Below are 20,393 nucleotides of genomic sequence, written 5' to 3'. Positions count from 1 at the left end.
CCATCGCCCACATTTCTCTCCGAGTGATGGGGCAAGAAGAACAAACGCCCGAAACAGAGGCTTGTGAGCGGAGGTGAAGGGCCGGGCGGCGCGGCCCGCCGAGACGGCTCTTCAGGCATCGCTCGGGGCAGCCCTACGGGCGCCCTCACCTGAAGCCCGAGGGGTCCTCGCGCCAGAGCTCGGCGCGCTGATTGGCTGTTGGGAAGGAACCCGGATGTGCCTGGAAGCTGTGTTGGCAGTCTGAGCGCTGAGGTTTGGGCGCTCTTGGGGTCCCGAGGGCCGGGCGGATGGCTCAGGATTGGGCGGGCTTCTCTGAGGAAGAGCTGAGGAGGCTGAAGCAGAATAAAGGTAACGTGTGTTTGCGGAGTCTTGAGCCTGTGCAGGACAGGAAGCCTTGCGGGTGGGCGAGGGGGCGTGGGGCCTGGAGCTGCAAGCGGGCGGGCAAGAATGGGGGGGGCTCCCCAGGTGGGTGTCTTAGCAGCCCGGGCCAGAGGGATGGACCCGGAGGGTTTCTCAGTTAGGATCCGTTTTTCGCTCACTTTTTCCTGTGGGAAGGGATGAGGCTAGAGAGAAAGAGGAAGCGAGGCTACTACCCGAATGGCTCCTACAGAGAGATTACAGCAGTAAATAGTTGCAGATTTAAGGTCAGGGTGACTGAGAGGAGCGTTGCACACATGCCATTGCAGTTGTGTTGAGCTTGTAAAAGCAATTATTGGGAAAGGGATCATGAGAGTGGATAATCGCAAAAGAAGTGATTTTTATGATACATCTGCATTGCGTTTACTTCTGGTTACCAGATGATTTTGCACGTCTTTCCAGTTCTTGGGAGTTAGCAAACCAAAAGGATTTTTGAGAGGTTAGATTTGAAGCGCGTGTGTGTATTTGTATGCACGTGCACAGTACAGTATTGCCTTTAGGGCCAGCCAAAATCTCATTCGCTCTCCTGGGGGCTTTATGGAGTAATTATGTGTCATTGAATGGGCTTGCTATATATGTTGCTTCTGATTAACTTTTCCGATACTTGGTAGGAGACTATATAAAATGCTCTTGACCTGAGATTGAAATTTCACAAAGATAATATGTGGTAATCTTGGTAATGCCCATCACTTCTGTGAGAACTTTAAATCTTCCAATGTCTGTAGTTAGTGAGAAATGTGGATGTAGCGCAGGTAACTTTTCACCTAGATGTGAGAATTATCAAGGGCTGACATGTGCAAAAGGAAGTAAATTGCTAACTTGGAGAATGAAATCACACATTGGGGGACATCGTAAGATTATATACTGTCAGGTGTGTTCAACTGATTCTGTCTGGCTGGGTGCCTTCAAATTCTTTTGTTATGTGATTTCATTCTCCAACCACATACCTATATTTACAAAGTATAGGTGCCTTGTTTCTGATCTGGGTGTTTCAAATTCTGGGTGTCAGCTTCTGAATTAGGTGTGTTGTCTGGTCCAAGGGCCTCTTCCATTCTTGTCAAGGGGAATGCTAACCTATCATTCAACACAACCTCTGCATTAGAGATGTAAAGATGAGCAGGGCATCTTTGCCTTCATAGAGCTTGTAGATTAATGAGACAGGCCATCGAGTAATGTGGTAATAATAGATATTTTACAAGTGGTAGCCATAGAGCAACCTCATGCTGAGGATTTAATGGACTGTGGGGATATTTCATGGAGATTAAATGTTGGCAGATGCTTGTTAGTCAGGGCAAAGGTTTAATGTAGGACTCTAATATGTTTGTTATCTAAAAGTATATTTTAAGGTATTTTTGTAGTTTGGGTTTGGTTAGAAGGTGATAAGGACCCGAATTTGGTGGTGAAATTTAGACTGTGATTATAAAGTCACTTATCTGTGACTGCTGTGAGGACAGAGGAAACATCTTTGCATTTCCGTGTAGCCAAAATGGAACCAAGTGATCTGCAATAAATAAATAAATAAATAAATACACCAAGTCTTCTACCTTGGGTTCCCATTTTTAAAGCCTCAGAAATTAAATCTTCATTGCCGCTGTAAAGAAGGAAGTTAAGTAATCTGGGAAGATGGGATTGGTTGCTGTCAAAAATAAGGACAGGGTGCTTTTGAAACACTTGAGTGCTCATGCAATCGAGAATGTTCTTAGCTATTTTGTTTATAATATTCAAACATTAAAAGCAAAACAATTGTCTACTTACACGGAAGAGGATAAGTAATGTGCTAGTTAGTGAGACTGTTGATCACTAGCCACATTTATTAATTTGTAAATTACATAAATCTATGCAAAAGGAGCAAGTTGTAGCTGAGTAGATATGATCGGATAGTTTGTTCATGAACAAAATCATGTAAAGCAGGTGTATGTAAAGACATTATATCTGAAAATATCAAAGGAATGAAACACAGGATTCTGATTGGCAGAGAGGCAAGGGGATGTGATTAAGGAGGGACAAATACAGCAGTATCGGTATTAAAAACAGTTTAAATTGAAACAAGGAAAAGCGTGAACATAGCCAATTGTTTAAAATAAGCAAGGCTTACTTTTCAGTTTGGTGTCATGTGTAACATAGGTTGCAGGTGAAGCTGATACACAGTCATTCCACACTGAGTTTTGATGCTGTTACGTGGGAGGTATTTATGACAGGGAGAAAAGATTGGAAATTGGACACTAGTAATTAAATGCTTTCGTTAGCAAATAACTAATAAAAAGTTGTAATTGGGGGGGTATGTCAACTATAGTCATTGACATCTTAAACTAAATTATTTTCAGTCATACATATTGGAAGAGTGTATGACATACATACACCAATATGACCATATATATGTATATTCATATACACACATGATCTATGGTTGATTTCACTTGGAAAAAAGTGGAAGAATGCATTGCAACCATACTCTGACAGTTTTAAGGTAAATATTTATTTCTGTGTGTTCTTTGTTATTGTTTATGACTTATTGTATGTATGTATGTGGGCCCTTTTGCTTTCGCCAAAGCATGGGCATGGCAGTCAGAGAATGTCTTGTAGGACTCAGTTCACTTCTTCTACCATGTGGTTCCTAAGGATCATAACTCAGTCTTCAAGCTTCTTGACAAATGTCCATCTCACCCACTGCTTTTATTCTTTCTTTCTTCCTTCCTTTCTTTCTTTCTCTTTCTTTCTTTCTATCTATCTATCTATCTATCTATTTATTTATTTATTTATTTTTGGGTTTTTTAGACCAGGCTGATCTCGAACTCAGAGATCTGCCTGCCTCTGCCTCCCAAGTGCTGGGACTAAAGGTATGTGCCACCACTGCCCAGCTGCCTTTATTCTTCATATCAGTATTCATTCTAGTCCCTTTGTTCTTATTTACTAATATCATTCCTAGTCTAAACATTTACATTTTCATATAAAAACTTTTTAAAATAATTTTACCAAATTTCAGGGAACAGCAATTTGGTTGGAATTGCATTGAATCTTTGGAGATTCTTGACATTATCATATAATTAACACTACCAGTAAGGTGGTATATTTCCATTTATTTAGACCTTTCTATAATACCTTATACATTTTAAGAATTCTCCTCCTATACAAATATTGAATGTTTTCTCTTAGATTTTTTTTTTTTGTGTGTGTCCTGGATATATGACCATTTATGGTATTGAATTATTCTCTCTTTAATTATGTTATCAATTCTTTGCTAGTAATTTGTAATTAATACAAACTAAAACAATAAATATTTCAAAGAAAAGGAATATGAACATCAACAACATGCCAAGCATTAAAAATCAAAAACATGGTGAGATACCCACCTTAGGCTCTCTTGATTGTTGAAAGTCAAAACAATAAACAAAACAGTACCATGTGTTTCATTGGATTCTTATATTTATGATTGTGAACCTAGCCTTTAACAGCTGAGCCTAGCCTTTAATGGCTGAGCTATCCCTCCAGCCCTAACATGGATTATTACCCACTGCTGGATGAAATACACTTCAGAAAGCAGTCTAATATCTAATGTTTAGACTTTAACTCCCAGTACTTTGGGGTAATATCCAAGGCAAAATTTAGCATGTAAGGAAGTGTAACAGCCAGGTTCACAAAAGTAAAATTGAAACCAACCCAAGTGTCCCTTGGGAAGATCAGTAAATTCTGGATTTGTCACTATGTGGGTGATGGGAGATGTCATTCTGTAAATATGTTTCTCTTATTGCTTGATGAATAAAGCACTGTTCGGCCAATGAGGCAGAATGATAGGGTGGTACTAGGAGACAAGGAGGAGACAGAGTAGTAGTTGTCATGTGATTCCAGGAAGAGCAGGCTTGAGTCAGGTAAGATAAGACTATGTGGAAATACTTGGATTAATAGAAATGGGTTAATAATTAAGACAGAGCTAGCCAATAAGAAACCCAAGCCAACAGCCAACAGCTTTATAACTAATATAGCATCCATGTGTCTCTTTTGGGCTGAGAAGGGTGGCGGGACCAGAAAACTCATGCTTACACTGTGGTATGGTTCAGCACTTGAAATGAGTAACTCTAACAGTGTTGATACTGTGGGTGAATATTGTCAACATGTTGCTAAGAAATACTTGTACAGTACATGTTTTATAAAATTAATACTTTTTAGAAATAGTTGTAGACTGATACAGAAATGATCAACACATGATTCAAATGATATTGAAAACATGAATTAGAGGGTAGGGCTTAAGTACAAGATCTAGAGTAGATCTCACAAACTACCTATTGGCTAAATTACACCTACATGAAAAGTTATTTGGGGGCTGAAGAGAAGAGTCATCAGTTAAAGAGCTCTCTGTGAACTTCTAAAGGGCCTGGGTTAAGTTTCCAGCACCCACTTGGCCGCTCACAACCTTAAGTAACTAAGGTTCCTTGGGTCTGACTGTCCCTTCTGGCCTCTGAGGGTCACTGCATGTACATGCTGTACTTACTTACATGCAAGCAAAACACTTGAATGCAAAATTAAAATCTTTAATAATATTATTTGACTTTTCAGGTTTTTTCTCTTCTTGCTTTTGAGTATCCAGTTTTTAAAACGGTAATAGGTATCGTCAGTACAGTACTGTTTACAAAACTAATGTGCTTGTTGGCTTTGGGGTTTTTTTTTTTGTGTGTGTGTGTATGTTTTGTTGTTGTTGTTGTTTGCTTTATGGTTCTCAGTATTCAACCCAGAGCCTCATAATGTTGCTTCCCTGAGCCTGGCCTTTAGCTAGAACATACCACCAAAGATTAAAAGTTTCTTTCCACTCTAGCATAGTCTAGGTTTTTATGATTGGTTGAGTTCCCTACATTTAAAACCTCATGCAATTTGTATAATACTGATTTTTAAGAACTGGGACTGAAGCTAAGTGGTTGAGCACTAGCCTGGCATGTTACAATCCAGCACCACAGGGGGGAAAAAATATTCAAATAGAAATAATTTTTTAAGTACCTGTTTTTAATTGTGAAAATCAAAGTATCCAGCTGTATTGACCTAAATTGCTGTAATGACAGCAGCTGACTGGAAGTGACTGTGGCTAGTCCTTCTTTGCACTAGATTTATGCTTCTTGGCAGGCCCTGGTTTTTTTTATTTATAGTTTCCAGTACTTAGTGCTTAAACAATGTGTTCTATTTTTACATGCCCTTATTTATTTATTTATCGCTAGTGGAAAATGAATCATTCTAAGCCTTATATCTATGCTTTGTAAAAATATAAAGAAAAATAGACATAGTTGAATTACAAAGGAACTATTCACTATTCAGTTAATGTTTTCACAAAACAGCCTCAGTGATATTTTCTGATGGTGTAAATATGAACAAAATAGAGGAGGGTAATTTGTGCTTCTGGGAAGAGTCCGTGTTAGTTATTTTTCTTATGACTGTGATAAAACACTCTGACAAGGCCAGGCAGTGGTGACACATACCTTTAGTCCCAGTACTCAGGAGGCAGAGGCAGGTGGATTTCTGTGAGTTCAAGACCAGCCTGGTCTACAGAGCTAGTTCCAGGACAGGCTCCAAAGCCATCAAGAACCCCTGTCTCTAGAAACCAAAAACAAACAAACAACAACAAAAACACCCTGACAAAAGCAACTTAAAGGAAAAGGGATTGTGTTGGCTCACAGTTGGAGAGTATTGGTGGCATCATGGTGGAGAAGTCTTGGAGGCAGGACTTGGAGTAACTGGTTGTGTTGCCTCCAAAAGCAGAAAACATGAATGCCTATGTTCAACTCATTTTCTCCTTTTTATACACTCCAGGAGATGAGCCCAGGGAATGGTGTCACTTGCAATGAGTGTGTCTTTGTACCTCAATTAATCTACTCTAGATAATCCACCACATGCTCATCCATAGGACCATCTCCCAGGTGATCATAAATCTCATCAAGTTGATGATTCAAATTAACCGACACAGTTCACAATTTTGATATTACCTCTGTCTTCTTTAAAAAAAAAAAAAAAAAAAAATTTCCATGCATATCTCATTCTTGCATTGCCTCCATGGGTAAAGTACAACAAATAGTTACAACTGGTATGGCAGATGTAGAGTCCATTGAACTAGGCTGAAGCCAATGTACTAATGAGTACTAATGAGTAATAATGTACTGAGTACAAAGTTTTCAACTCTACTTTGGAGATTTTAAATTAATACACTTGTACTTCAGAGGTCAGTGTGTAGAATTTAAACATCATATCTGACAAGTCATTTGTTTGGTTGGTTTTTGTTTTCTTGCAGTGCTGGGGACTGAACACAGTGCCTTGTAAATTCTAGGCAAATGCTGTACCACTGTGTGGCATGCACAACCTTAAAGGTCCTATTTCAGTGCTCACTTGCAAGGAATAATAATTTTATACAATGCAGTTTTGTAGGTCATATTAAATGTAGCATGAAAGTGAAATTCCCCTCTTATCTGTCCTAAGAGTTTAATCTTGGTACAAATATTTCTCCCAAAACAATCTGTTGTTTCATTTATGCTTTCTAAAAAATTCCCTGTAATTATTTTAACAATCTCTGTTATTTCATTTATACTTTAAAAAAAATCTCTGTAACTATTTTATATCTCTTTCTGTTGCTTGCTCCAGGATGCTGTTAAAATTAGTTTGAATGCATTAATTAGAACTTACCTGGTCTTTGGTGAATATGCCTTTGATTGATCTATCTGTAAACTAAAACAGTTGTAGAAGTAAGTAGCATTGTTCTAAGATGAAAATCTAAGGGAGGGGCATCTTATTTGACAACTAGACATTAGTTGTGTCTGCACAACAGGGAAAATTATGACTCAAACCAACAATAATAATATTTCAGAGAATTCAATTGACTACCTAGTTTCATCAAAATTAGTTCTTTCATAGTCCTCAAGTTAAAATGAAAACTACCTTGTGCCCTCAGATCTGTGTCAATGAAATAGATTTCCTATAAAGATGAATTGAGAAAGAGGCTGGTTTTTGTTAAATATTAGTGTTATGATATAAGAACTATTGAACTCAGGAAAATGGTTAATTTTCCCCCCCCCCTGGACTTTCAAGATAGAGGATAGGACCTCTAGAATTATAAAATGTAATGGCACTGCTTTATGTTTTTAGAGAAATTATGGTTATTTGCTGTTCACACAAGGACTCTTCATTTGCTCTCTCTTACTTAGATCCGTTTGAACCTCAGCGCCGTCTCCCTGTGAAAAAAACTCGACAACAGCTTCAACGAGAAAAAGCCCTTCTAGAACAGAGCCAAAAACTTGGACTTCCAGATGGATCCGCTTCATTACCTCCAGAGCAGATGCTCTTTACACCCAAACAGAGAGTTAACAATGAAAAAACAAGTCCTTCCCTGGCAGTCCCTAACCCTCTCGCACTCAGCTCTTCCACTGGCAATGGGAAGCCACAAGGTATTGAAAGTCAGCCACAGGAAGCAGGGCTTCACAATTCCCACAGCGGCCACAGAAATGCCGAGGTTCTAACACCAAAGCCAGATTGCAAAGTGGAAAAAAAGAAAATGGAATTGTTAGTAAGTCTGTGAGACTTTCCATCTTTTCCCCGGGGACTGGGGACTGGGAAGAAATATATTTTGCTGTTGTTGAGGTTTTTGTTTTGTTTTTTTTTTTTTATTTGTTTTGTTTTTGCATAGAAATGAAATCAGTAAACTATTGAAAGGAATCAACCACCTAATTATATTATTAGCTAAATATTTTGTCCTGTCATTTACTCTTATAATTCATGCTTATTGTGTTCACTTTATGGAGGAGTTATCTAGGACTTATAAAAGATACTGTTTTTTTTTTAAACGTTAGATGTGTGGCATATTCTGGTAAGCATAGTACTTGTGCAAAGGAAGGAGCTTTCAAGTCCTGACACCAGACTGATCTACATAGTGACTTCCAGGCTAAGCTAAGCAGTATAGCAAGACCCTCTCTCAAATTTACATACAACACACAGAGGCAGGGGACTATCTTCCTAAAGCTAACATCTACAGCCATTAAGTAATAGAGTTGAGACATTCTTTGTATTAGAATCTGTAGTTTAGCTCCACCCATGTAGAGATTTCCATTTGCTAACTTTTGAATTCTTAGTAATGGAAAGAAAAGATGGCATTTGTTTTTGTTTTTCCCAATATCAAATATAGTCCTTATCTCTGCTGATTTTGTGTCATGAGAGTCCTGCCTATCAGAGTTTTGTGATGTAATTCATTTTGATGAGATATATAAAATCACATGAATTAACTTTGTTTTCTTGGTTTTTGGTTTGTTGTACAACAAAGCCTTACTATAGCTCGGGAAGGCTTTGCATTTGTGATTGAAATGGACAACTTAGATAAGATGCCATTAGGAATATCATTGGTTTTTAGATACTCTGGGATATCCATGGGAGATAGTAATTTGAGGAACATTGATTTTTAAAAGGAAGAAATCTGATATGATGAGCTTGGGAAAGGAGAGCTGTATCCTTCAGTGTTCTATGATGACATCTTGGTTTTCTGGGTGAGGCTAAAGAACAGTAGAGAAATAGAAGACAGCAAGGATATCAGAAATGCCTGCTACCTTATATAGCATAATACTAGAGTCCCAGGGGAAAGTGTCCTGGTCAAAGTAGTGATTAGAGAAATGATGGGTGTCTGTGTACAGCTTGGGAGAGGGAACCAGATGAACCAGGCATGAGGTGCTTGTGGAGTGGGAAACATGAGAAGGGACCGGTGCCAACCCTCAAGTGGAAGCCGTAGTAACAGAAAGAGAAGGGCAGGTTTACACATGGTTGCTAGGTCAGTGGATAAAGGTGTTGGATGGTCCAGTAGGAGGAAGAACTTTGCTGTGACCTTTTTTGTGTTGATAGCCTCATGACTATGGAAATATTCATGCGCCCTTTTCAGAATTGGGCATGTTAGAAGCTATAGAACATGTTTTCAGTCTTTGACTTCTGTATTAGTGTATTCCTTTTGCCTTAAGTTCTGACAGCTTCTCATTTAAAACTGTCAGAGTCAGAGATAAAGGACTCAACAGATTGTGTGTGTGTGTGTGTGTGTGTGTGTGTGTGTGTGTGTGTGTATATATATATATATATATATATATATACACATACATATATGTGTGTGTGTAATGATAAAGGCTGTCAACTTGAGGGGGGGTGGGAGGTATTGGAGGAAGGAAAGAGAAGGCGAAAGTGATGTAATTCTGTTTTGATTTAGAAACCTGTTTTTAAAACAGAGTTGGAGAAAAGTGATCAAATTTAAAAAAAAAAAAAAAGTAATAAACAAGCACTGGCTGTTGCCTTAAGATGTCAAGCAAGTCCAGACTTTATTCATAAAGAAAATTCTAAAAGGTAGAACATGACAGCAACCTCAGACCAATATACTTTGACTTCCATTTTACATATGTTATTATCCACGCACATATTCCTTTGTACTCCTAAAAGAATGTCACAGTACTTGGGTCTCCAGTTTGTGGGTTCCTAGATTATATACATATATAGATTTCAAAGGTCCAATTTATGGAAGGCTCTTTACTTCAGCTCATGTTCTTTGTTCGTATTAGAACAGAATAATGAGCTGCAGATGGGTTTCTTTTAAAGGGATTTTTGAAGGAAATATATGTAATCTGCCTGATTAAATTTTATGTGTAGGAGACAGAGTGGTAAGGTGTGGAACTGGGTCAGTCTTTTTTATAAATTCATTTTTGTGCCTTTTTTTTTTTTTTTTTTCAGGCAAGAAAAATCTCGTTGGGAAGTCCTCCAACAAGAACAGCGACTAATGGAAGAGAAAAATAAACGTAAGAAAGCCCTTTTGGCTCAAGCCATTGCTGAAAGGTGAGGTATCTGGGTCAGGGGCTTGTAACCCACAGTTTTCTCTTAGCGCTTGCTTATGTTTATTTTCCCATGCCTTACTCAGTAAACCAGTATTTCATTGAAACTCTTAGAGACAAATTATACTTTAAATGAAATGATACTGAAATTCTAGTTTTACCTTTACCTTTGGGGGGGGATTTATTTATTTTTTTTTTTTTTAAAGAATGAATCATAAATATTTTTGTGGTGTCAGCTGCAAGTGGAGGGCTGGCATCAGTGTCAGCCATCTGCTAACACACAGTCACAGGGCAGCAGAAATGGGTATCAGTGTGTCTTGAGTGAGTAGTAAAAGCAGGCTTTAATTTTGATGTGGAAAATGTTGGCATCTAGCATGTAAAGGGTAAGATAAGTACAGGAGTAACTAACACTGTTGTAAACTTTGATTGTGTTCCTTACTGGCATTTAAAACAAAACAACACAAAACAAAACAAAAAAACAGGTTACTGTGTTTTATTGGTAACTTACAGCAGCCATCATTTAGTCTGCATGAGGTTTGATTACCCTCCCCGGTACCCCACACACACACACCTTCAGTGTTAAGTGTATCAGTAATCTCTTCTCATGTACTATATCATACAGACACAAACTGCAGCATTCTCCATGTAAGCCATTCTTCCCTGTCCCTGCTGCTCTCCTATGCTTTGAGTTTATAATTCTGATTCTCCTGTTGTCTTACGCTGTGTCAAAAATGTCATGATTGAAGTGAATGCAAGCAAACATTCAATGATGTGTTGTTTTTAAGGCCTCCAAATAGGAGGAGTGGGATGTGCCTGCAATCCCAGCACTCCCAAGGCTGAGGCAGGAAGATAGGCCTAAGTTCAAGGTCAGCCTAAGCTGCACAGCTATAGAGCAAGACCCTGTATTATACTGTCCCTGCTTGAAGTTTAAGTTGGTAGAAGGGCAGAAGAGGTGAAGGAGGGTAGGCAGATATAAGAATAATGCAGAGAGAGAAACATTTAAGAAGATTGTTTTCCCTTTTAGAACAATTTCTCATGAAGTATAATAAAGATACAACTCACAGGTTGGCTTATAGTTGAAGAAAAAGAACAAACTATAACTAATGCCATCTTTTTCCCCAGAAGTGATTTATTGCACTTAAAAAAAAAAAAAAAAAAAAAAAAAAAAAAAAGGATTTTCTTAGTCATTACTAAGAGTAGAGTGTTTATTGGAAATTTTACAAAAGAACTTATGTCTGTTCAGCTTGTTGTAGTGCTGCAGACCTATAATCCTGGTACTTGGGAGATAGAGGCAGGAGAATTTTGAGTGTAAAGCTAGCCTGGACCATGCTGTCTCCTGTCTTAAAAAGAATGTATAGTTTCCATACTTCTCTGCTGTTGATTTAAGGCAGGGTAACAGAAGGAGACAGAGATGCAGGGAAACACAGCATGATTCTCTTGTTAATAAATGCTTATGAAGTACTTGAAATGATACTTTGTTGCTTGGTGAACATGGACAGAAAGGGAAGATGAATACCTAATACAGTAAAAGTTAGAAGAGGCAATTAAATGATCAAGTTGGGTGTGCTTTTCAACAGAAGACAGTCTGAGTTCCATGGAAAATTTAAGAACCTGTATACAGTTTTCCTAGGAATCAAGATGAGACTGAAGAAGTTGAAATCATAGATGCTTTCACATGGAAATATTACTTGGTGAGGTTGAGTCTGCATGCCAAGTGAGGGTGAGGTGAAAATGGACTCTGGAGAACAGAATCCAGGCTTCGGGAAGCTTGTTGGATACATCCATGTGAAGGGAAGGAACAGTGACATGTTCTTTCAAAACTTTTTCTTGAAGAATAGTTGAGTCCACACAAGAACTTCAGCAGAAATTTTTATAAGAAGTCTTAATTTTTGCTTTGTTCGTGAGAATGATATGTACTACTAGAAAATTAAGGAAAAACTAGGAGAAAAGAACATTTTTTTTGTCAATTCTGGTTTTTTTTTTTTTTTCTAAGTTTTGAAACAAATGTCATGAACTATAATTATATACACAATCACCATCTTTTTCCATATATATCATGTATGGATATGTGGTCTTAAAGCGTTTTCCTCCAGCTCACACTCCTGGTTTTCCAGATCTAAAAGGACCCAAGCAGAGACCATGAAACTCAAGAGGATCCAGAAGGAGTTACAGGCCTTAGACGACATGGTGTCAGCTGACATTGGGATCCTCAGGAACAGAATTGACCAGGCCAGCCTAGAGTATTCCTATGCACGGTGGGTAGGACAGTAAGGTCTGAAGAATCTGCTTGGAGTCCTGTGTGTTACTAACTATGCCAGTGGGTTTTATGTATCTCTCCAGTAAAGTCTCAAGAGAATGCTGTTAGTTATGTGCTAATTCAGGTGGCTGCCTGGCCTGTGGCTTGACCTTGTTGAAATTCCTCTTACAGCATTTCCTGAATTACTCATTTGCATTTTAGTGTTTCCTGATTAATCTTCAGCTATTTAATGTTTGAGACCCTGAGTATTTCAAGATCTGTTGAATTATATGCCTGATTAGCTCACAATAGAACTATATGATCCTAACACCAAGTCTATGTTCCTTCCATTAAAAGTTTGGCTCTTTGATATTGCCTTTGTGGAATTGGAGCCAAATTTTCATTCTGTTATCAAAGTAAGAAGATTAATTTATTTTGAGAAAACTTTTGAATATATCTAGGAATGCTAGTACATGCTTATATTCTCAGCACTCAAGAGACTTAAGTAGGAAGATCACTGCAAGTTCAAAGCTAACCTGGGGTACAAAGAAAGATTCTGTCTATGAGTAGAAAGAAGAAATACTTGTGGATTTATTTTCTTGACTATCCTGTAGATGCTGAGAAGTTTGTTTTTCCTTGTTTGGTTATACTTTGTACAAAATGGTCTGCTACCATGTGCTTCCTTGTTTTCAACTGTTGGCATTTTTATAAAAGAAAAAAACATTGTGGAATATTTTTAAAGTGAATAAACACATGTAAAGAATTACATGGGCCTTGCAAGCAGATAAAAGGGTAAAAAAAAATATGCCCAGTTTCAGGGTTCTCAGTCCCTTCGACATTGCTTTAATCATCCCAGTTTGTTTTTTTCACAAGGGAATGCTGTGCTAATGACTCAGCCTTGTATCTTTCTCTGTAACACTAGAAATCAATCAGAATGCTTCATTAGTCTCGGGTAAACCACAACATCAGAATGTTTATACAACAATTTAATAAAGTGGAAATGCTTGGTGATAGTTTTGATTCACTGTTTAGTGTTTAAAAGAGGCCTGTGGTTGTCCTTATGATTTGGGTAATTGTTGTTTGCTCACATGCTATGAATGGGTTGCCCTTATTAGTGGACAGCCTAAATTAATGCCATCAGTAGCTGATAACCAGAAGTTTCCGATTTCTGTTACTGTTAAGGAGGTCACTAGGATTTTGTTACACATAAACTCAGCCTTGACTGTCAGCACATCTTATTCTCTATAACTGAATTGGCCACCTTTGCAGCCTCTCATCTTGGTAGTTCATAGCATCTTATAGTCCTGGGTATAGCAGACAAGGTTAATTGTCAGTTTTTATTTAATTATTTCTTTTATTTATTGTGATTATAATGTATCATTTTCCTTCCTTTTCCTCAAACCCTCCAATATACCCCTCCTTGCTACTTTTCAAATTCATGGCCTCTGCTTTTCAATTGTTATTACATATGTACAGGTGTGTATGTGTGTACGTAAATACAATCTGCTCAATCTATGTTTTACTTCTGTCCTGAGAAGGCTGCAGAAAGATGTCCTTTTCACATTGGAAATTAGATAGGAAATGTCAGTATTAACTTTCAAAAACTATAGACAAAGTAGATTTCTATTTTTTTACTGAAACTTACGCAGAGAGTTCTTACACAGTGTTTCACATCATTATTTTTATTCCAGATGTTTAGTAAGCTAAAGATAGCATTTTCATGCCAGCTGTTACTGGCATGACTGTATGAATGGATGCTGATGTGGGAGGCACTTTCAAAGGCTAAGCTGTGAAGGTAAACCAGAGAAGCCATAGATAGTTTTAACTGGAATTAGGATTGTGCCTTGGTCATTCATAAGATTAATACAAATTTTTCTAAATTTGTATTTATGGTTATTGAGCAGTTATGGATATTGAGATGTATGTGGAAGTTGCATCTCCTTTTTGTCTTTAGAAATAGATTTTCATTCATTGACTCATGAGATTTAACAAATTCATTTGAATACACTATTCTGAACACTGATAGTTTACTTGCATGATCAGTTTTACTACTTAGACACGAGGCTCGACTCTGTATTGTTTCAGTTTCCTGGCAAGCTGTGTGCTTTAAAACACCAGAAAGTTCTCATTTTATATTTCTGGAGACTAGAGCCCCAAAATAGCAGGGCCATGATTTCTAAGAGACCCTATAGTTCAATTTTTTACCCTTTCCAACCTTAGATGGCCATATTTATTCCTGGACCTGTGGCCATAGTTCGCTGTCCTGTTTCCTCCTGTTTCCACATTTCCTCTACCCTTACTTACCACAGGTTCCATGAGATCTGAAATTCAGAATACCTCCTCATAAAGCCCTCAATCATATCAGTTATCCTAGAAACCAACTTCTAAAGTTCCACAAATTCAAAATTAATATTTTTTGGGAAGCTGGGCTTTAGTTTACACTCATATTTGAATTTCCTAGTAACATCAAAATGCCTTTCTCTGTCAATTTTCTCTATCTCCAATAGATGCATTTTTAAAAATTCCACAGTTGTATTCAGAGAAAACTAAGAACAATTAAGGTGACAGTATTACACATTCTTGAGGAGACATAATAGTTTTTAAAAAGCACTACAGAATTAACAGATGATAAATTATTCAGTTATCACATCATTTTTACATCACTCTCCATTTTCTTTTATTTTAGTTTGTATCATAGATAAGAATGAAAACTTTCTATGGTGATAGGATAACAAAATGTTTCAAAATAGAAAGAGAATATCTCTTAGATTCTGTTTTATTAACCAAGGTTCTTCTGTTCTTCAGAAATTCTAAGAAAAGGATCAAAATCATATGTTAATTTGTAACAATAGTTGAATTTTTCAGCAGATAGTCCTGTAAGCTAAAAGTGTAACAGTGGGACCCACTAGTGTAGAAAGGGTTAAACATTGAATATATATTTTTTAGACTGTGAAAGATACCAAGAGACAGTTCTAAAACCTTTAAATAACATTACATCACTCAGTATTCCCTTAAAATAACAAAAACAATTCTCTGATTGCATTTCCAGTTCAGTGTGCCCTACTAGCTTATGTATAATGATCTTATTCTCTTGCAGAGTACCCATCCTACCCAGATTCAGCATGAATGACAAGACCCCTAAACTAATCATGGAGTTTGTGAAACTAATCAATATTTTAAACATCAGTCACTCTGTAGGAGAATATATGTGCATTTATAAGTGATTTATCTGGGATGAACTCAGATCACTGGAAACCTAGGGACCTGATTGCAAATGTTAATTTGAATTCAGTGTTCATGATCCCAGTCTGTAAAACTCTCCTGACTGGATGAGCAGAGGTGAAGAGTAGGGGTAGGAACAGACCTGGAGAGAAGAGAATGTTGGGGAAAGCCTAAGGTATTCATATATCTATAATGTCAGAGCTCTTGACTTAATGTTAGAACACATAAGCAGATATGTTACCAAGTATAGAAACAAAGGACCAGATACCCAATAAAGTTATTTTAGCATAATTTTTTAGCATGGGAAATTATTGAAAAACAAAATATTTATTCTTACATTTATTAGGTCACAGTAAAATAAAAGAAGTACAATGAATGACCACTATGTAAATAACAATTTTAAAATTATAAATGCCAGAACCCTAAATATCCTGGAACTGTAGTTTTAGATACATGTCACTAAATGACAATGATGTTTTTTTTTTTTTTTTTTTTTTTTTTTTTGTGTTCTGAAGGAGAAGTTTTTCGGGCACTGGGAAGGATTTATGGATGGTTTATACTGGTGACTCTCAAGCTACATGTCTGTGTGACTCTGTTAATGTCATGGTTTTATAGATAGACACAAGACTGGGTTGCCCTAATTGCCAGAGTTACTGTAATGGATTTTGGTCTTTGCATAATCTCTTCTCCAACCCCTTTTGCAGAAATCCAAATATTTCAGTCATGATGTTGACCTGGTGGCAGATGTAGTTAGACCAAAGATTTGCAGCTATTCCAGGCCATTTCCTTCACAGGCTAACCAGTGGTTCATGACCAGTGATATTAAGAACTCCATTTAAGTTGAGATGAGTGAGGGTTTATATGCTGTGTTTCTGGATGTGGAGAAACTGAATGGAATGAATTTGACAGAAAGCTGATGGCCATCGTGGCCTGTGACTGTGAAGGAGAGTTCAGGTAGAAGTGGTATAGCTTCAGAACATGGAGAACAGCCTGTGATTCTGGTTTCTTGCCTTGTATCCTACAGTACAAGTCCGTTTCTTTCCCTAAGCTAGCTTGGCTAGATACCTGTACATTCCAAAGACCAAAAAGGTATACACAGAGGACAGTTTTGAACCTTCAGTTCTGTACAGTCAAAGCCTTTTATAATTTTCACTTTATGTCCTATGAAGATAATCCTATATTAAGAGGCATAATTCTTTCTTCTTTTCTGTAAGTTCTACTTAAAGCTGCATATTGGAGCTAATAAAGTTAAATAGGTAGGCCATCATAACTGGTAAGCCAACAGGGCCTTCACAAAAATTAAATTGAACTAGTTGGTAAGTTGGAATTTGTTTTCTTTCAGTGGAGGAAGAAACTGACTTTTAAAAAAAATAACACATGTAGAAAATGAAGATATGACAACCTTATTGTGTATAGCAATCTAATGTGAGGGGCAGGGGGGCATTGCAGGGTGGCCTCTCCTCTTCAGTTCCCTTGCTTCACAAGAGAGTGGTATTACTCATCCATACTGCTTATACCTGTGCAGATGAGCACAGTTATCTGCCTTCCTTCCTTCCCTCCTTCCTTCCTTCCTTCCTTCCTTCCTTCCTTCCTTCTTTCCATTTCCTTTTCCTCCCCGTCATGTATGCTAGGCAAGTACTCTGCCTTGAGCTATATTTACAGACTATAAAACCTCTTTTACATATAATAATAGTTCTTTGTTGTGTGGAATGAAATGACTTAGCCGAGAGATTTTCAAGGAAGCACTTGTGTGTCTTGGAGATGTTCTGGCAATGTCCAGAGATATTTTCGATATCATAGTTTAGTGTATGGTGGTACTAATAAGTAAACCAGTGATACTGTTTAGCATCCTACAGCTTATTGCTCAGCTCTTCACAAGAAAGAATTCCATGGTCCAAACTGTCAGTCTGGGCTTTGAGAAGTTTTGCGTAAACTGACCCTGGCTTGGTGGTTTCTATACTTGGTGTTTACTTCTTGCCCCTCATTTGGTATCTGTCCTTATTACGTTCACTCCTTCTTCATTAAAATATTTCTTTCCTAATCTTTTAATTGGGAGATGTGAGTTCTCTAATTTCTCTGTTCATCTCTTGCCTGCCATAAATTTAACCAACTGTGTACTTTGAGTTACTTATACTAGAGCTAACTTATGCTAGCTCCTGAGAGCAGGTTCTGGGCATTCAGTGGTGTCACATAGGAAGCTTGAAATTAGCCAGAGTGGCTGTATTTATACCTCATAGCTTGGCAAATGCTAAAAATCTGAGCTCTCTGTTCTCCTCTTCACCCCTTCACTCTAGAACTAATTTGCCACTAAATGAACTCTCTTGGCCTGCTGTCATGCAGACACAGCTTTGGAAAGACCTACTGAAGAATCACAGGCAATAAATCTAAATAAGTTTATTGCGATAGTTGTAACACCTTAGCCTAGTACATCTTACATGTTGTCAACTATTGTTAAAGCAATAGTTTTCATAGCTTCATTGTACATTTCATTTCCCATTCTTTAGTTTGTTTCTGCCTCTTAGAAAGTTTCCAATTGAAAGTGAATGAACTGATCTTTGTATGTGTCCTTATAGGAAGCGGTTTGACCGGGCTGAAGCAGAGTACATTACAGCGAAGCTGGATTTGCAGCGCAAAACCGAGACGAAAGAACAGCTCACTGAACACCTCTGTACCATCATCCAGCAGAATGAGCTCCGGAAGGCCAAGAAGCTAGAGGAGCTGATGCAGCAGCTGGATGTACAGGCTGATGAGGAGGCTCTGGAGCTGGAGGTGGAGGTTGAACAGTTGCTTCGAGACCAGGAAGCAGAGGCAGGCAAACAAGTGGTTCCTGTAGAGAGGTTGTGCCAGCCTGCTGCAGAGAATGTGTCTTCAGGGTCAGCTGACAGCAACAAAGAGCCTCAAGTGCAAGCTACTTCTCCAGAGGCAGACAAGCCGGGCAGACATTCCAGTAACCCTCCCCTTAGACTAGACTGCCCAGGTCAAGGAGCCAAGAACTTTTCAGCTGCTGTAGCCACATGAGGGGCTGGTGTTTGTTTAGTTAGCATATCTCTGAGGTAAATTAGCCTGTCAATGACAAGAGTTCTTTAAACCTGTTTGTGTTTGAATCCATGCTTAGTGTTGGTATGTTAACATATCTCATCATTTCAAAGTCACAGGTTGTGACAGTTTTATATCTAGGAAGTATTGACTACTCAGTGTTCCTTCAGTCCTTATTACTGAGTTAAAATAAGTAAATCAAAGGATGGAAGAGCCTGGGGCCCTGGGTTTGATTTTCAACACTACAAAACTAGTAGAAGATAAACTACATGGCTAGAGGATTTGAGCAGGTAAATTCAGAAAAGCAGAGTGAGAGGGTCCTCAATGCTTGACCAAACTTGTGATAAAATATTGACTGCATGGTCGATTTATGCAGTCATTAAAACAAAAATTACCTTAGTGAGAGGAGAAGAGAAAAATCAGATTAAATTGCCTCTCTGGTTACTATTAGAGTAACCAAATACAACTTGGAAATCACAGCTTATGTTAAGAACTAGACAACTTAAGCCAACATTATTTTCCCTTTAATTTGCCAGTAAATGGTTTCTTGTTTATACCTAAATTTTGGTCAGTTAATATACATTTATAAACAAACTGTCTATGTGTAATTTTACTTTTGGCATATTCTGTTTAGCTCAATCAGTGAATTGATAGGTAAAATATAGACAAAGGATTTCTAAAGTGAATATGAAAATGGACAATGTTATTGCCACCTGATTATCCAGCAATGATGTATTCCCTTCCTAAAAGTCTGTAACATGGGCATTTTATATGTTGAGTATTAATTACCCTATCGTAAAGTAAAGCATTTAAATTGTTAAAGTACTCATGTTTAGTACTTTCATAGTTTGTTGATTACCTGTTCCCTAATACTTGGCAACTGCTTTGTGCTGTATATGAATGTGTATATAAATATTTTAGTTTTGCCACAAAGTATGTTTGTATTATCATAAATTATGATTTATCAAAAATTATAAAAATTGCTTTCAGTAATAAAAAAGGAAAAGACAGTTATATCCATAATACAGTATAGAAAAGTTGGAGACATCCTATTTTTAAATTGTTTTTTAAGGTATTATCTTCTGATAATAAGAATGCATTGTATTTTTCTAAGACCTAAGTTGCAAGAATAATTTTCCATTACTAACTTCTAAATACGAACATTTATTTAGTGTTATTTTTATTTATGAATGACATACATACAAATTTAAACTTCATTGCCCAATACAGTCTTATTTTTCTAAGGAATAAACAAGTCTGATGTGTTTACAGTATGGTCTTTCATTTACCTAAAAAATTAGTCTCAAACCTTCTTAATATGTATTAAACAGTATGTGCATGTAACACAGACCTGCGGGAGAAAGAAATGTGCTGCTAGCTCAGCTCTGCTTCTGTGAGCTTTTCTACTGCATCCACCTCCTAACAGTTTTGCTTCATAACTTTGTGTGTATGTGTGTGTGTGTAATGCTTTCAAATATGTGTTATATAGAAGTTCCACTGAAACCTTTACTTTGACAAAGCGTTGTCTCACCCAGCTTTCCTAGGGTGGTATCTGAGTGCTCAGGTGATGATATAAGTGACAAAATTATATTGCATAAGTTTTATGCAAAGGCAGCTGTAGCCCATGTGTGAAGCATCCAGAGCAAGTGAGTGGGAACTGGAAGTTT

General features: G+C 37.5%; 1 protein-coding gene and 1 pseudogene across 1 annotated transcript; one reads left to right on the top strand and one right to left on the bottom strand.

Moving 5' to 3' along the window:
* Nucleotides 1-182: 182 nt before the first annotated feature.
* Nucleotides 183-19,997, top strand: Gorab (golgin, RAB6 interacting). The gene is made up of 5 exons (XM_051186123.1): nt 183-348; nt 7,590-7,944; nt 10,135-10,236; nt 12,347-12,487; nt 18,264-19,997. Exons 1-5 carry the CDS (start codon nt 288-290, stop codon nt 18,706-18,708), a joined length of 1,104 nt encoding a protein of 367 aa, XP_051042080.1. The 5' UTR covers nt 183-287; the 3' UTR covers nt 18,709-19,997.
* LOC127223789 (uncharacterized) lies at nt 1,409-1,505 on the bottom strand (annotated as a pseudogene).
* Nucleotides 19,998-20,393: the final 396 nt, after the last annotated feature.

This window comes from Phodopus roborovskii, unplaced genomic scaffold (assembly GCF_943737965.1).
Source record: "Phodopus roborovskii unplaced genomic scaffold, PHOROB, whole genome shotgun sequence".
NCBI lineage: Eukaryota > Metazoa > Chordata > Mammalia > Rodentia > Cricetidae > Phodopus > Phodopus roborovskii.
The sequence above is the reverse complement of the archived record's forward strand: the minus strand, read 5'-3'. Positions and strand labels throughout refer to the sequence as shown.

Excerpts from the sequence above, each read along its gene's own strand:
- Gorab (XM_051186123.1), top strand. The coding sequence starts at position 288 with ATGGCTCAGGATTGGGCGGGCTTCTCTGAGGAAGAGCTGAGGAGGCTG. Across the intron at positions 7,945-10,134 it reads GAAAAAAAGAAAATGGAATT|GCAAGAAAAATCTCGTTGGG; the intron begins GTTAGTAAGTCT and ends TTTTTTTTTCAG. Across the intron at positions 12,488-18,263 it reads CTAGAGTATTCCTATGCACG|GAAGCGGTTTGACCGGGCTG; the intron begins GTGGGTAGGACA and ends GTGTCCTTATAG.